Genomic DNA, 18,385 nt, shown 5'->3' on the forward strand with positions numbered 1-18,385 from the left:
GAATAGACTGTAGCAACCTACACCAATATATGTATGCTTTTTTTCCTAAAGTTCAAACAACTGTATTTCTCATCAGGTAGATAATTTGGTCTCATTTTATATGAACATAAATTTCACCTTATTTTCTCAGTTAATGCCTTTGACTATAGCCATTATGGTCTCTGTAAGCACAGAAATCCTTTTTTTCCACATTCAGTTATGAATTTCTGAGCAGGGCAGGATATAAACATAGATGTAACCCGCCACAAACATCTGAGTCTACCAACCTTTTTGAATGTAAGAAGCTGCCTTATCAGCCAAATTACAGTGCTTCTGTCTCCCTCAGCACTAATATAGGGACTCAGGCAAAGAGATGTCCTTCCAAAACACCCACTAGCTGTAACTGAAGGTGCTAAGGATTGAACATGGAGACTTCCACATGCCAAATGTGTGTTTTATCACTGAGTCACTACCTCTTTCTAGAATTAGTTAATATTTAGTTCACCCTTTTCCTGTATAAGCAAGTTAAAGCACAGTACTGGGTTAGTACTGAGTGGTTTAGTATTTAGTATTGGCAAAACCTGTAAACTAAGAAGCATCCAATTCAATTCTTACTTGACTAAAACCAACTACAATTCATAAAAATTGCGCACCCAAAACTCAGAATAAATTTCACTACGAGTGCTGATTTATTTACACAGACACACTATTTATGGAGTAATTAAAATTTCTATAAACTCTTTTTAATTCTTTCATAAAGCTGGAACAACAATATTCAGTATATATATGTTTGTGTGGGATGGTGGGTGGGTGAATGAGTCAGTTTGTGAGAACTGGCCCATTGCAATTTTAATTATTTCCATTCATCATGTGTCTTACATCATTGTTGACTCATATCTTGTCTCTGAGATAGATCCATAAAGCAATCTCTTGCACAAGGCCCATGCTACAGGCACATATGTGTACTTTCATTTTTAAAAAAGAACAGTATCCACCATTTTGTTGTGGAGATATAAGGGGAAATGTACAGTTTTGTCCAGATTGCCTGGGGCGGAATGTGGTTCAGGGAACTACAAGAGACTCTGGAGCAGAACCAGTTAATCTCTTCTGGACCAAATTAATTCGTATGAGCTCTGTCTCTTAACCTTTTCTCCCTGAGCCATTTTATTTCTTTTTTGTTTTTCTCCTCTTTAATGTCCACAGTGATAAGGGAAAAAAATCTGAAGTGAGAATTATGCTATTTTTGGTATGTACTATATTGCAAATTCCCACCCAATCACATCACTGGATCCCACCTATGGTCAACCTGCCACCCTATGCACCTTCATTTTACTTACACCTTCACCACCTCCAGTCAACAATTAGAGAATCACAGAGGTCTATTGGGATGGGGAAAATGATCTTGGAAAAGGGCCTACCTCCCAGCCCACCCTGGCCACAGCCCCTCCAAAGAAGGGAAAAAGAAGCAAGCTGGCTGACTATCAAGTGAACTCTTTCCAAGCCCTGGGCAAGCCTCAGGTGCGTGGGGTGCTGCCTTCTCCAGATTGCATGGGCCTCAGGCATGCCTGGTGCCATCTTCCCGGAGATGTGCATGACTTGGTCATGCTGTGTGCTGACTCCTTCCAGCCATATGGACCTCAAGTGTGGAGGAAGTCATTTCCTCCATGATGCATAGTAGGGTTGCCAATTTCCAGGTGACACCTGGAGGTTTCCCACTATTACAATTGCTTTGGAAGGCTGACTGTATGGCTGTATTCCCTGCTGCAGTCCCTCTCTTCCCCAAAGCTTACCCCCAGGCTCCACCATCAACATCTTGAGGTATTTTCCAACCCAGAGCTGGCAAACCTAATGAGAGACCCTTAAGTGGGCTGGTCACCAACTCCCCTAGGTCAAATGGGCTCCCAGCAGCTCAGTCACAGCCTCCCCTGGGCTATGTGGGTCTTTAACACCAGGGCCCCTTCCGCACATGCAAAATAATGCGTTTTCAAACCACTTTCACAACTGTTTGCAAGTGGATTTTGCTATTCCGCACAGCTTCAAAGAGCACTGAAAGCAGTTTGAAAGTGCATTATTCTGCATGTGCGGAAGGAGCCTAAGTGTCACCTCCTTTGGATTGTACAGGCCATGCACCACTTACCCCATGCAGGCTCTTTTTCAACAGATGAGGGTGAGAGGCCATCAACCTACCATATATAATGGTCAATTTGTCCCAGCGGATCATGATTCTTCTGCAGCTCACAGCGCATTACACAACTAGCTATGAAAATTCAGACAGTTTTAAAAAGCTCTATACATTCTAAAACCTATATTTTAGAAGTTCTCCCACTAAGTAAGGATTCTGGTTAATGGAGTACACCAATTATATCCAGTCCATTTTGCAGATCAAAATTCAATCTTATCGGGCGCAATTGTAAAAGGACTATATTCTGGGCTGGGCTGGGTTGAACAGGACAAATATGCACTTGAAATCACCAGGGAATAATGCACGACAGCATCATGAACTGACTCATTCCCACATTGGAAAAAGAACATTCCTCAAACTTAGTTTTCCAGGTTGCCCTGGTTTCCATTTTTGTTTCCTCACCAAAAGCAATAAACACAGCAATAAACTTACCTTGGTCTTCTGAAGAAACTGGAGACCTGGAAATAAATGACAAAAGTCAATCAATTTTTTTTTTGTAAGATGCAAAGCAGCACAGTTCAATAAAGCTGTGGTGATTTCTGCAAGAACATTAAGTACAAGAGAATTCAAACGATGCCAAACATTCCCACAAATTATAGCACAGGCTGTAACTGGTGTTCAGTTTCCATTTCACCTTTAACATCACCTAAATATTTGTATTACCGGTAGATTGAATCTTTTGGAACAGCCACTGTGTTTCTAAAATGCTGGGGAAAGTGACTAATTCTCAAACATCACAAGGGTTTCTATATGATAACTGAAATCAGATTCAAACACTGGAAAAGGTGAAGCAATCAGCAGCTGCAGTTGTGAAGGTTACCCATGGACCATAACAATAACCAACCCAACAAACAAAAGTATTTGGGGTACAAGGTGAAGTACAATGGGTAGTGCAATCCAGGGGTGGGGTAGTTGTGCTGTGGCCAAACAGGCTTGCTGTGCCTTGGCCTGCAAGATACTCCCCCAATCCCTGTGGAACTGCTCTAGGTGCCTACGTTTTTGCTAGTATACGTCTGCACTGGCAAATTGGAGCATTCTGGGGCTAAAAGGGCTCACAGGAAGTCAACTAAAGTCATCTCTGACCCTGGAAAAACGCCCTCTGGTGCCAGCCTGGGCTCCTGCACAGGTGCTGGTGCCACAGCAGCACTGGTACTCAAGCTTTGCACTGCAATGTGGCTCCTCATCACCAGTGCAAGTGCCTCTGCACTGGAGTGAATGTCCCTTACACCAGCACAAGTGGCATTTATGCCAGGGTCATGCTGCATCCTAAGGGGTTTTGTTGCCCACCTCCAAGATTGCATTGAAACAACTTCAGTGGATGACAAAATAATATTCTTACCATACCCACGATAGAAGAAGTAAGGGTTAATTTCTCAGCGCACTTCCTTTTGGTGAGGACCATACAAAGCAATATAGGTTCTACTACTTCTATTTGCCCCCCACTCAACCTTTGATCAATGCAAGTCTCTCAAAAACTAAAATATCTTTGTAGCGAGGTTATGATTGTTGAAGAAAATAAGTAGACCTAGCTTGTCTCATTGAAACCTGATTCATTGGGACAAATGGTAATTTTTGGCTTAGTTCATTTCATCTGAACATTCAGTGCTTCATCTGAGTGATGGCGTCGTGTGTGTGAGTAGAACTCCTCTTCTTTATGAGTTTTTCTCCTGTTGTAGACATTCAATGTGGATAATAGGTGGCCTTATGTCTGTGGTCTTTAAGTTCCAGGGACAGGTCAGATTTTGCTGGTTCACCACTACACCTGACTGAGCTAGTAGAGATGTTCTTGACCCCAGTGTTGGAGGTCCCGAGGCTTATATTACTGGGGATTTCAATAGCAACACCAGTAGCTTCATCACAGCAGGCTCCATGGATTCAATGGAAATCACTGATCTCTAGTGGGCCGTTTAAAAATTAAATGCTAAATGCACTTTTCAGTACTGGACAACAAACTGGTTGGAATGGAATGAAGTTACCCCATTAACACAGTACATCATTCTATGCTTAAGACATTTTTGGTTCTGACCACTCCTAACAATGGTAGAAGACAAGTTAGAATGGTCCACTTCCCCCGCCCCCATCCCCAGACTTATATTAGAGTTTAGAATTATGAGAGTGAATGAAACAACAATTCTCTCAAAAAGCATTTTTATGAGTGTTTATAAAATTATGCAAGCGACAGATAAAACGGAGAGAGGGAGCTTTTTATCTCCCATAATACTGGCACGTGGGCACCTAATGAAATTGTTGGGAAACAGATTCAGAACAGACAAAAGGAAATACTTCTTTAGTCAATGAATTATTTAGGCTGGTAGTGATGGTCATGAGAATAGAGCAAAAAGGGTAATCAGATATATGGAGGCAAGGAGGTCCATCAGTGGATGCTATCCATGGTGACTGAAAGGAGCTTCCATATCCAGAGGCAGTAAATCTCTGATTACTCAGGGCTGAGATGCAGCAGAATGGGAAGGCCTCAGCCTCTATGCCCTGTTGGCCACCCAAGACAACTGTTTGACCTCTGTGTGAGAGGGAATGTTAGACAATATGGACCACTGGTCTGATCCAGCAGGGCTCTTCTTATGTTAGGTGGGTATTGAAGGTTTAGCAGTGACTTAGAGAAGAGATTGCTTCCAGGTACTATCGCCCACTGGGTTCCTGTGGTTTACGAAATAGCTGGAGGATGAGAAGGAGATTGGGAACTGAACTTGGGCAAAGGGGAAGATCCTCTTAGTAGGGCGTAGCTAATTCTAGATCGGTTTTTAATATTGTTTTAATACACTGTGTGTCTGTTTCGATGTTTATTTTTATCTTGTTATTTCCCTTGGGGTTCCTGGGAGAGAGGCAGGGGTATAAATATCTTTTAAAAATGAACATCTAGTGTGACAGCAGCAGAGAACTCGTTCGGAATTTGATCAGCATTCCCCACAGTCTGTTTTCAGGCAGTGGCAGTGATATTAATCTCTTCCCCAGTTGTGTTAGCTGGTCTTTTGAAACTTAATTCTGATTCAATGGAAGAAGAACAATCTGGAGTTCAGTGTGATCTTTTTGCTTGGTCTTCGCTAGTAAAATTGCTTATGTCAGGACCAACCCCAGCTCAAGTTCCCAGTGGTGGAAGACCTACACCAGCAGAATCAAAAGTATCTGTTCATGAACACATGAAACCAGCTTCTATTGAACAAAGCTATTGGCCTAGCAAGGTCAGTATTATCGACTTTTAGCAGTGATTGTCCAGGGTGTCAGATAGTCTTTTACATAAACCTGCCACCTGATCCTTTTAAGTGGACTGAAACTGGGATGTTCTGAATACAAAGCAGAGGCCACTGAGCCGTCACCTCTCCCCACTCTGGCTCATGTTGTCAGGTTGCTTAACAAACTGGATCCTTGACCATCCTGGTTGATAAAGTCCAGCTATCAAGAACCAAAAGGGCTGACTTTGGCTGGAATGGTGTTACACTCTGGTTGAGCCTCTGGCTGTTTCCGCACACACGTGGAAACACAGCTCCACTGGCATGAATTGTGCTGGTGGAGGCTCAGAGGCTGCTCGCATGCTACCTTGCGAGCGGCCCCGACTTGCTCCCCTGCCGGAGAGGTGGCTCTGTGAGTCAGCCCCCTCCACTGACCTTCCTGTCCAACGTCATTCTGGAGGGCTGCAGGGACCCACCCATGCTGCCCTCCAACCTCCAGGGGTCAGAGGGCAGCGTGGGCGGGTCTCTGCAGGCCTCCAGAGTGGCTCTGGACAGGAAGGTCAGTGGAGGCGACAGGAAATGCGGCAGCGTCCCGCTGGTACGGTTCACACTGTGCTGTCCATCCCTAGGGCGCTGTTATTTGGCCATGCGGAAACGGCCTCTGAGTGCTTCCATACTACACATTGCTGACAGGGGCTACTTTTGACAACTGTAGAGAAAAAATTTTCTTAGCTCTTGCCTCCCCAGATATTGGGGACCTTGAATTTGAGAAGTGGATTGGAAGGGTCTGGATTTTAGACCCACGAGTTCTGAAAAAATCCAGAATCAGGAGCAAGTGAGCCATTGAGCTCTTGGAAACAGCCTTGCCCTTATCTTTGTTTTTCCTCTTGTTAGTCTTCCTTTCATTTTTATATCTTTTCCTTTTTTAAACTCTTTTATTCTTAACAATTAAAAAAGGAACTAGGAGGATTCCATAAGAAAATTCCCCTCGTGTTATAAAGGAAATTGGTGTTCATCCTGTATTCATTGCTTTTCCTTAGGTAAGGATGATTTGGTGAGAGTCAACATGGTATAGTGGTTAAGGTGTCAGACTAGGACCTGGGAAACCCAGATTCAAATCTCAACCTGATCATGGAAGCTTTCTGGGTGACCTTGGGCCAGTCACATACTCTCAGCCCTGACCCTGACTAGTATGTGGATGGGAGACCTCCAAGAAACACCAGGTCATGACATGGAGGCAGGCAAGGGCAAACCACCTCAAAATGTCTCTTGTCTTGAAAACCTTACAATATCGCCATTATGTTATTTTCTGTCTTGTGTGCCCATGTTGTGTTAGATTTTCCACTTTTCCACACATGCTTTGTTCTTTCTAGTAGTTGCTTTAATATTTTATCACTGCATCTGTGGCTTATTTATGAGCATAATTACAATAATGAAATATAAAAGTGACCACCAGAGGGGGAAAAACATATGGAAGAATAAGACACAATGCAGGCACACAAGCAATGACAGCAAGATGTGTGCCCTTAGCACAACCCAAGAAAGTCAATTTCTATCTTACACCAAGCTCTAATTTGGAATAAGAAACATAAGAATTACTTTGCCATATATTAGGCCAAAGCTACAGGCAAATGTTGATGTTTTCTAGCATCTTTTACTCTACCAGCTTTCCCACATCCAAGCTCAACAAATTCTACCTCATTCATCACACAGACACTTATGGCTACTAGCTGCTGATCTATGTGTCTTCCCTGAATTTGTCTAATACCTGCGAGACCACCTTACCCCATAGGTCCCAAGTCGACCTCTCCGCTCGGCAGAGGCGAATTTACTGGTGGTCCCTTGTCCCTCCATGATGCGGCTAGCCTCCACCCGGGCCAGGGCTTTTACGACCCTGGCCCCTGCCTGGTGGAACGCTCTTCCTCCATCTGTTAGGCCCCTGCGGGACCTTGGGGTGTTCCGCAGGGTCTGTAAAACCGAGCTGTTCCACCGGGCCTTTGGTGAGGCTGGCCGCTGAATCCGCCCTTCTTTGCTGTTTCTGTCGCTCCATATGTCATCTGGTTGATTGAATATTACTGTCCCTCTCCCCAAGCAATGCTTTGGACATTACTTCCACTTCTATCTTAATTATAGAAGATTACTGCTGTTAATGTTTTAATGTTTTAATTTATTTATTGTCTTAACTGAAACCATATGATGTATTGTGTTTTACTGTCTTATAAACCGCCCTGAGCCCTTCGGGGGCAGGGCGGTTTATTAAATTGAATTAATAATGATGATGATGATGATGATGATGATGATGATGATGATGATGATGATGATGATGATGATGATGATGATGATGATGATGATGATGATGATGATGATGATTTATTTCAAGACACCTAAGTTACCATTACGACTATCTTGTACAAATGAACTCCATTAGGTGAACTGCATGTTGCATGAAGATAAAACACATAGGAGTGTTCCAGTGGTACACGTGGCTTCCAGTCTGCAATTTGGCAACTCTAAAAGAACACCTCCACATCATCTACTGATACCCTCCCCAGTCATTGCAACAATATCAGTGTCTATCTTTTATATTACACAGGAGAACTCACAGAATCACTGGGGCAAATCAGAGCCACCCTAAAAACACAAGGACTCAGAAATGGAGAATCATGCTGAGATGCTACTTCAACTAATAATTTCCTCTATCGCTCATATGCAATGCTCTGGAAGAGAGTTTACCAACTCTCCCTTCTACAGTTTCTTTTACTTTGCCACCTGAGGGAATCAGAGGAAAGGAGAAGTATGTTATGAGCTATTAACCTGAACAATGAATCTATGGGCCTCCTACTGGTTAGCATCCCTTGTAGATGTCAGTGGCAGAAGAGATGATTAACCACTGGCCCTTGCAATTATTGAAATTCAAAAAAGAAATGGCATACAATTATTTGCTTTGCAGTCCCAAGCAAGTATATCCTTTAGCATCTTTTAATAAGACTACAGCATTAGTATCACAGCAAGATAGGTAGAGATAATCAGCTCCGCAGCTGAAAAGCTGAAGAGAAGGGGGGGACATGCCATGATAAGTACATATACGCTCTTGCTAATACAATGTGCCCCTGTCAGAGCCTAGTGTAGAGATGCTACAAATTTTGCCATGAACATATTTGACTATCAGATTTACCATACTTGAAAACAGCCATCAGATGTTAGTCAATCACTTGATCTGTTTGGTTCATGCCAGGCAGCCGTGAATGCCTGCCAAATTGGTTTGGATTAAGTTTCCCCAAACACGTGCAAAGACGCTGCTGATTCAAACTGATTGGCAGCCATCAGCATCACTAGGAGCTACTCAGACAAATACTGAAGGGTAAGATTTTCGGCAAGCAGGACATTTATTGATGAGTGATTTGCTTGACTTGTGAATGATCTAATTGTCTATTCAAACAACTGCCTGCTGAATGAAGCAGTTAAGCAAGGAGGGAAGGGGTAGCGGAGCTCAATCTGGCTTCTCAAGAATGTTCATGCAAAAAAAGCCAATTGAGCTGTTTCTTTGTAAGGAATACAGCGAAACATCCTGCTGAACCTCCACAAGCAGATCCCTGAACTGTAAAGCCAAACACTGAAAGATCAGGTCTCCGTTTTCAAACCAAACTGTAATATGTTTGAGCTTCTCTACTCTTGTCTCCTCAAAACCTGTGGAATATCCCGTTCTGCACTCCAGTGGTAAAGAGCTAGAGCAACAACCTGGAACTTGATGCCCAGCAAACAGAAAATGCCACTCTAGATTGACTAGAGAAAAACAGGAAGTCCCATTCCTAGTACTCTTGCACAAGGCCTGGCCAATGCAGAGGTTTCATGCTGCTTACCAAAGAAGTCCATCTTCCTTTCTATATTCACACTCTGAGACACAAGCATACACAATCCACCAGAGTTTACTAGATTAGGCTTCTACCTCAGACACTGAATGAGCCCCTGACGGAACTCAAACAACTAGACTAGGCTCTGTTTTCTTGATGTTCCTCAGCTGAAGGTCGTTCCTGGTCAAGATCGCTTTAGCATTAGAATAACATCTTCTCCAGACAGACACTTCCAGATGTTTTGCAACAATGTCGTCCTAGTCTGCTAGAGGCTTAACGGCTGAGAGAGAAGTCAGTGCAGGAATGTATTTTCACAGAAGGGATTAGCAATGCAGAAGTTGGTGGATGAGATGTGAAGACTTGTGGCAATTCAACCAGCCTCCTTCAGGCATATTCTAATTCCAGAAATTCCAGCAACTAGGTACATTATTCATAAAGACAAAAGCCTCCAGAGGAATGTGAAGCTGATGCAAAGCAGCTATTTTTTACCAATGACTATGTAACTGAAACCCTCTGCTATCTGGACTGTTTTAAAGTAAGTTTCTGTGAATTACTGTACATCCATTAGATAATATCACTCTCCTCTTTCCTGTTACACAAGTCCCTCTACCCACCCCATTTACTTAGAAAGGATATCTGCTAGTTTAACCAGCCAAGTAAACAGAAAGACTTGCAGTGCCATCTTAAACACAGTTACATCCTTCTAAGCCTACTGATTTTAATAGCATTAGAAGGGTTCAACTCTGCTTAGGATGGCATTGTACTTTTTTTTTCCAGGGGGAAAACCCCTCTATGCAACTTCATCTTAGTACAAATGAAACATCACAGGATCCACTTGTTAGTCCCATGAGCACTGCCATTTTAGAAGTGAACTTCGGGCATATAAAATGCAATGATCAGGAAAATAGTGCAAAGAAAAATGCTTATGTCTCTCCCTGCACACCATAGTTCCAGTTCGAACCAGGCCTGCATGCACTCAGTAAGCATGTGATTCCACAGCATGTTGCTGTAACACATGAACTGGCTCTTAGCCATAGTACCAAGGGATGTTCCCAGGTAACAGGTGGAAAAGAGGAAGAGGAAGAATTACAGTACTGAAAAGATGACCAAGATAAAAGAAAATTAGATTAAACTCTCATATTTTGAAGGGCAATGTGATTTTAATTGTTTATTTCTTAAAGCATTTGTCTCCCTGCTCCTTGTGATTCAAAACAGCTGATAATAATAGTGAAAAACACCTTCTGTAAGAAAAAAATAGCAAACCCCAAATCTCTTTCCTCTTCCCCCACCCCAAAGTTGCTGGCCATTCAAACCCTTTCAAAAGTCCTGAGAAACAGGCAGGCCTTGCAGCACCTCCTGAAGATCTCCAAGAAGAGCCCTTCTTCACCTCTTCCAAGAGACGCAATGGAGAAGACCATGTTCTGGTCAATGCCAGATGGGTCACTCTAAGTCAGGGGTCTGCAACCTGCAGCTCTCCAGATGTTCATGGACTACAAATCCCATCAGCCCCTGCCAGCATGGCAGACCCCTGCTCTAAGTGGTGGGACAGACAATAGATGACTGCTTGATGACTATAGCTAGAGTACAGGAAGAAGAAGAGTTGGTTTTTGTACTCTGCTTTTCTCTACCCAAAGGACTCTCAAGCCTTGTAGGTCTGTAAATGAGCTTTACAACATGCTGTGTCTGATTCCTCCCAATGTCACTGTAGTTGCCTTTCAGTCAACTTCCTTTTGTGTTAAGGTAGTTCCCGGTGAAAGCACCGGGTCAGTACTGACCCATGGGATGACATCACATCACAACATTTACTTGGTGTAAGGAATTCCATAGAAGCGTAGCTAGTGCCACCTTTGGTGTACAAGACCGCTTATTCAGACATCATCTTAGAAAGCCTTGGTTATTAATGCGAGTGGAATGAATGATACCTCCCGCTTCAGAAGCTACAGGCGAGGAATCCTCTATTCATCCCATCCCCCTTCCTGCTTCCCATGGGAACGGAGACCTCATCTCCCGCGCAGAGATAAGGTCTCCTCACTACGAAGCTGGCCCATCACCCGGGCCGTGGAATAGTCGCACCTCAAGGCCATTTTATCATCAATATCATTGAAAACCCTACATTCTGCCTCAGTTAAAGTGACCCCTCCCCCCCAGGTTTGGCGCGGAAAGGCGCGGTGGAAAGCAGAAATAAGGGTGGGGGCGTCAATATTTCTCGGAATAAACCCACAGATTATACCCAGAGGAACATCCCCGCAATTCCAAGAGGATCAAACATTGCAAGCGCTTATGCGATTAAAGCTAGAGTCCGGTAGATGGCATCAATTCTCAGAGTGCTTCTTGTGGCCACTCTCAATAATAGTCGGTACCTCCTATGGCGGGTCGCAAGCCAGGCATCGGAAGCTGGAGCCTCCTTGAGCAAGCTGGAATGGAAGATATGATGAATGTTAATAAGAGGAGTTAGGCGTAACCAATCTGGCAGTGACATCATTAATCACTTTAGTAATCCGAAAAGGTCCCACTGAAACTTTTGCCAAGTTTGGGGTGTCTTTCATGCACATCTCTGACATCTTTAGTAGACAAATACACCTGCTTCCACACGCAGAGGGGAAATCCTCGAAAGCAAAATTTATCCGCTGGTAGCTTTGGGGAGTCCTTAGTTTGCTGGCATGCGGTCTGGACCGATCCCATCAAATTCTTCGGCTAGGGATGAAATCCATTAAGTTGAAACTCTGATAAATCCAAAGCTGTCGTGGGTGGCTGTGGCAACGGGGCGGAAGGAGCCAATTGGCACACCTTCAAAGGGGGTTTTTTTTGTACTCGCTATGAACCGCATTGTTATAGGCGTACTCCGCGAAACGGAATGAGCTCGCAGACTCAATTGTCCTGCGGTAGCTGTTGGTAATAACGTAAATACTGGCCTTTAGGCCCTGTCTGCCTCTCCATTCCCACCGCTACTTTGAACGCGGTAGGGGGCGGCGACAATGGGCGGCCCCTAACAACCCTAAAAACGCCTTCCAGAACTTTGAAATGAATCTCAACGCTGCGGTCGTGGAGACTGTTCTTATCGTAGGCGGAATGGAGATCATAAACATGCTGAATGGAAATAGCCAAAAAATGCCAACTTATAGGAGCCGAGGGGATGGAAGCACACGGAATAAAATGGGCTTGTTTAGAAAATAAGTCCACTCACCACCTACAAAACCGCAGCGCGATCACTGTCGGGCAAATCTGTAATAAAATCCATGGAGATGACTTCCCAAGGGCATGAGGCCACCGGGAGAGGCCTTAACAGCCCATGGGGCTTTCCCGGATCGGTTTTGGCACTGCATAAACTGAGAGCAACCTTTAATATACGCCTCAATGTCCTTGCGCATTGCGCGCCACCAGAACTGACGGCGGGCTAAATGCAGAGTTTTCAGAAAGCCAAAATGTCCAGCCGAGCGGGCATCGTGGCAGGCTTCCAGAACCTGCTTGCGGAGGGGGGGAGGCACGTACCAACATTCCCCCCTCCGCCAAACTCCATTCTCCAAACGCAATTGGGAGTCACTTTCCTCCGCTGGAGGCTCGTGCAGCCCCGCCTCCTCGAGTTCCCGCAGGAAAGGGGAGACGAGACTAGGAATGGGCGGTGGAGGAGGGGTGGACGTTTGAGATCGGGTGACAGCCAGCCCCAACTGGGAGGGGGAGAGAACAGTGCGTGGAATGTCTCGTAAGGCAGCTCCACCCCCCTCCCCGGGTAGGCGCGAGAGCGCGTCAGCCAGTTTATTGGTTTTCCCGGGGGAAAAATGGACTGTAAAAGAGAAACGAGAAAAGAAATCGGCCCAACGGAGTTGTTTTGCGGACATCTTGAGGGGGGTGGAAAGAGCGGCCAGGTTTTTGTGATCCGACCAAACCTGAAAGGGGTGTTTAGCCCCCTCCAGCCAGTGGCGCCAAGTGGAGAGTGCTACTTTGATGGCTGCAGTCTCTTTATCCCCTACAGTCCAGTTGAGTTCAGCACCAGAGAATTTCTTAGATAAATAAGCACACGGAACCAGCCTACCATCTTTATTTTTCTGCAACAGGGCTGCCCCAAGTGCTTTGTCCGAGGCATCCACGTGAACCACAAACGGGAGATCTGGGTCAGGGTGCTTTAAGATAGGTTCGGTGGTAAAAGCAGACTTTAAGAGTTGAAAGGCTGTTTGACATTCTTCAGACCAGGAAAGGGGGGCCCCGGGCTTGGCGGACAGTGGATCTTTACCCTTAGTGCGTAAGAGGTCTGTGAGAGGGAGAGTCAGTTCAGCGAATTGGGGTATAAAGTCACGATAGAAATTAGCAAAACCAAGAAAAGATTGGAGTTCTTTGCGGTTGGTGGGGGCAGGCCATTGGAGGACCGCGTCAATTTTAGCAGGATCCATTTTCAAGCCCTCGGGCGAGATCCGGTAACCCAAATAGTCAATGGAGGTCTGGTGAAAACAGCATTTGGATAGTTTGGCAAAGAGAGAGTTGTCGAGCAAGCGTTTCAATACCTCCCGAACCAATGTTTCATGCTCTTCTATGGTTTGTGAATAAATTAAAACGTCATCTAAGTATACCACAACTCCCTTGTACAATAAATCATGGAGAACTTCGTTGATAAGGGCCATAAAAGCCCCGGGGGCCCCACTTAACCCGAATGGCATTATCAAGTATTCAAACTGTCCAAACTTTGTGTTAAACGCAGTCAAGTGTTCATAGCCTTCAGCAATTCTGACCCTGTAGTAAGCTTCTCTCAAGTCCCATTTAGTAAAAATGCGCCCTTTGCCCAGTGCGTCTAAAAGGTCCTTGATCAAAGGCAAAGGGTATTTATTGGACAGGGAGACTGCATTGAGACCTCGATAATCTGTGCAAAGCCGTAAAGACCCATCTTTCTTTTTCACAAACAAAACGGGAGCAGTGTGTGTGTGTTTGGTAGCCCGCCGTATGAACCCGCGAGCGAGGTTCTTGTCCAAGAAGGCACGAAGTTCCTTCTCCTCATTGGGACTCATACGGTAGATTCTACCTTTGGGCAGTTGCGCCCCTGGTTGTATAACGATTTTGCAGTCAGTGTCTCTATGGGGTGGCAACTGATCGCATTCTTGCTCCTGAAAAACTCTGGCTAGATCATGGTACGCCGGTGGGATGCCAACAGAATCGGGAGCAATCGCTGATGAAGCCAGGGAGGGGTGTGTGTCAGGAGAAGTTGGTTTTTCCCCCCAATTCATGTGTTCACCGCAGGGAGGGTCAGTGAATTCTAGGATCCGTTCTTTCCAAATGAACTTTGGTTCATGTAACAATAACCATGGCATGCCCAAAACTATGGAGTGTTTGGCCACTGGCGCCAAAATAAAACTAATTTTCTCCCAATGGTCGGCGCAACGGAGGAGAACCGGTTGTGTTTTGAACTGGGCCGGTCCTTCGTTCCCGAGGGGGCTGCCGTCCATTTGGGTGAATGGTATGGGCTTAGCCAGGGGAATTTGATCCAGACCTAGCTCCTCTGCCACCTGGGGCCGCATTAAGCAATGGGAGCAGCCAGAATCCACAAGGGCCGAGGCTATAATGCGAGTGTGTTTAGCGGGGTTGGCCAGAAACGCTTGGACAGTAATGGGAACGCTGCCTTCACTCACCGCGTCAGGAGTCGGACCCATGTCCATGGAGGCTGAAGAAAGGCAAACAGCTGCTTCCCCCTCCTCTGGGTCGCCTTCGATGACCGCTTTAGACGAACCCGTCGGAGGTGGCCCCGATCTGCGTGGTGGCTTGGCAGATGGAGTGCGCGTAGCTGGAGCGGTTGGTTTTTGTTTCTTGGGACAGTTGGCGGCTAGATGACCTGGCCCTCCGCAGTAAAGGCACAATCCCAGTCGACGACGGCGCTCAGAGGTGGTTTCGGTAGGGGCGGCTGGGCTTGACTTGGTGGGCGCAGTGGCAGGTTTTGGGCGTGGGCGGCCTCCGGCACGAGCGTATTCCAAACGAGACGCCACCTGGGATCCCAACTGGATCCAATCCGCAATAGTACGAGGAACCCGAATTAAAAACACCGTTTCACGCAGCTTGCCGTCCACGGCATCCGAGAAGTATTCGCATTTCATGCGTTCAGGCCACTCAGGAGGGAGTCGAGCAGCCGCCGCACGAAATTCACGGGCAAATTCTGCAAACGAGCGGTTGCCTTGCTGGATAGTTTTGATGGTGCGGATAGCTTCATTCTCGGCGCCTGGATCTTGGAAGCGCGCTCTTAAGGCTTGGAGGAATGCGGGCACCGTGCGAGAGTCTTCATCTTGCAAATCCAAAAGAGTCACGAACCAGTCGGCTGCTGCCCCATCCAGGACTGAGCCGATGTCCCGTATTTTTTCGCGCTCAGACCGGTATAAATCATCATAGTCTTCCAAGTGGGCATTGAGTTGCAAAATAAAGTAGGGAAGTTTGGAAGCGGTCCCATCAAAACGGGCCGGTATCGGGGGCCTATAGTAACCCCGTTCCACGGCTCTTGGCGCCTGCAGGGGCGGCGGTTGCGCGGGTTGAGCAGGTTGGGCAGGCAGCTGTTGCACGGGAGGGGCCGGAATCGGGGGCGCTGGCTGTGCCGCTGGCGTTTGGGTGGCAGGACCCAGGTACGTGGCCCCCCTGGCACCGGCGTGATCAGTAACAGCATAGACTCCAACTTGGGGCTTCCTGGTCTGCTGCCTCCTTAGCTCCCTCTCCAACGCAGCCAGCTCCCTCTCCTTGCGGGTCAATGCATCCTGGTGCGCATGCAGAGCAGCTTTTTCTCGTTCCAATTTAGCCAGTTCGTCCCGTTTAAAAGCTGCAGTGAGCTCACTTTGCGTGCGCAGGGCCTGAACGCTTTCGCGTTGCCGTTGTAAATCCAGTCTGGAGTGTTCCAGGACTTTATCATGGACTGACAGATTCTGGGCATATTGTCGTTGGAGCGCATCTTTGGCACGGTCCAACTCGAGCTGGACTTCTTTGCGTTGCCGTTCCCGGTCCCTCTGCAGGTTTTTGCGCTCTTGCTGCAACTGTGCCCGTTCCTCCTCCCATAGCTGACGTTCACGGGTCCATGCTTCTTGGGCATCTCGCAGTCGCCCCACTTCCTCATCCCAGGTCTCCTTCGATGGGAGAGGGAACAGATCCGGCTGGGAGTGCAGGCTTTCTTCGGACTCTTCGTCGTCTGGAAGGGAGACATCGGAGACACCGTAGCCACCGGTGGCTCCCCGAGGCACCTCAGGTGCGGCTGCTGACCCGGGGTCAGGGGGGTCCGATTGGAAAACAGTACGGATACCCCTCCCAATCCCAGGTTTAGTCCCAGTGTCCTTTGGACGGGCCCCAGTGCTGTGCCACGGTGGTTCTTTGGGAGCATCACCAAAATACGAGTCCAGGAACCGTTCAATGGATTCCTGGGTTGCCGCATGAAAGGTGGTCAGGCCCGTCTCCTCCATGACAGGTTGCATCTGAGGTTTGTAATCCACACGAAAACGGGTAGAGATCCGATCCACAGGCGCTCGATCCATAGACAGCGCCCCAAACGACTCATGTAAGTCCCCATGGTCGTCGTCACGTCCCTCGTTCCAACGGAGTAAAGGAAGACTCGTGCTGATACGAGGACGGGAAAGAGTCACCAGCGAGGCCCGTTCTCCCGCCGGTTCCTCCAGATCCAGAAGGGAAAGGTCGGAGCCCTCTTTGGGGGCTACCGCACCTTCCGCAGTAACATTCAACCTCTCCATGTCGAGACACTAGAGGTCCACTGCACTAGTAAGATAGATGGATTAAGGATTCCTGCCACAATGTAAGGAATTCCATAGAAGCAGAAATAAAAGGCTCTTTGGTGAAAAAGACCGTTTATTCAGACATCTTAGAAAGCTCAAGTACACGCAGTGGCAGGAATGACACTTCCCGCCAGAAGCACAGGTTATAACTCTATTCATCCCATCCCCCTTCCTGCTTCCCATGGGAACGGAGACCTCATCTCCCGCGCAGAGATAAGGTCTCCGCCGATGAAGCTGGCCCATCGCCCGGGCCGTGGAATGCACTCAAGGTTACTTTACCATCAACACCATTGAAACCCTTACACTTGGCAAGCTATGTCTACTGGATGGTCTGCCCTTGCCTTCCCCAGTCATCTACACTTTGCCCTCAACAAGTTGGGTACTCATTTTACCAACCTCAGAAGGATGGAAGGCTGAGTCAACCTTCAGCCAGATACCTAAAACCAACATCTGTCAGGATCAAACTCAAGCCGTGAGCAGAGCTTTAACTGCAGTGGTGCATCTTACCATTCTGCGCCACAGGGCTCATGTTGACTAGCTCCCTGGTAAACCAAAGAGCTGGGGGTCTCACAGAGCATCGAAATGGTCACCAAATAGCAACTCCATTTATGGTCATAGTCAGCTCATCATTCCATGAAGCTACAAAGGCCTCCACAGAGTCACAGGTATAAATCCAAACTCATCCTCCTCCTCTTTTTCTTCCTCTTCTTCACAAGTCTCCTTTCTGTTGCTGCTGAAATAACTAGTATGCTCCCTCTGAGTTGTTCCATGGTTTCAAAAGCTCGATTGTTTCTTCCCTTCAGCTGAGTATTTAAAACAGCAGCATTTTATCTAGCAAACAACAGAACCACCAAAACCAAATGGAGCCCTCCGCAAGCCATATAAAATCCTATTCTATATAGAAAGCCGAGCTATGTGTTTGTCAATTTCCAAATGCCATCCTGAGATTGCTGGTACAATCTGGATGCAGCAATTCAGGCTGTGCAATTTTAGTTCTTTTATTAAATGCTTTGATTTGGACTTTCCTGGCATTTCTCTAACTCACTTCTGCTTCAGTCTCCATCTGTACACATAACTACTGTAACAGATTGATCTGTTGTGGAGGGCAATGTCGGAAACCTGAGAAGTATGCTATAGAATTGAAATTGCACATTTAAAAGAAAGGGCAGTGGTTCCGCCGTATTCCTCTCTCTGCTTCTTGGGCCATTCCTCACATTGGTTCCGTATTTTATCTTATTTTATTTTAGCCTCTGCTGTCTTAAGTTTAGTTTTTTCTACCCAAATTTTGATCCAAGTTAGAGAAGTTACACAAGGCAACAGTCTTGAAGCTCTAGTGCCATCTAGAGGAGTTCTTTAAAAAAAGGTGAAAAAGTTGCAAGATTGAAATGGAGATGAATTAAGTACAAATAAGCAAACCATACAATGTGATTTGTGCTCTGATGCAGCAGAAAT

General features: G+C 46.3%; 1 protein-coding gene across 2 annotated transcripts in view; it reads right to left on the bottom strand.

Moving 5' to 3' along the window:
- The window catches only part of DGKI (diacylglycerol kinase iota), a 308,979-nt gene that overhangs the window by 37,424 nt on the left and 253,170 nt on the right, over positions 1–18,385 (bottom strand). For both annotated transcript variants that reach the window (XM_048499948.1, XM_048499947.1), the window contains one exon: positions 2,594–2,619. In XM_048499948.1, coding sequence (XP_048355905.1) covers positions 2,594–2,619 — 26 coding nt within the window. The remainder of the gene's footprint in view (positions 1–2,593; positions 2,620–18,385) is intronic.

Source organism: Sphaerodactylus townsendi, linkage group LG06 (assembly GCF_021028975.2).
Source record: "Sphaerodactylus townsendi isolate TG3544 linkage group LG06, MPM_Stown_v2.3, whole genome shotgun sequence".
NCBI classification, from domain to species: domain Eukaryota; kingdom Metazoa; phylum Chordata; class Lepidosauria; order Squamata; family Sphaerodactylidae; genus Sphaerodactylus; species Sphaerodactylus townsendi.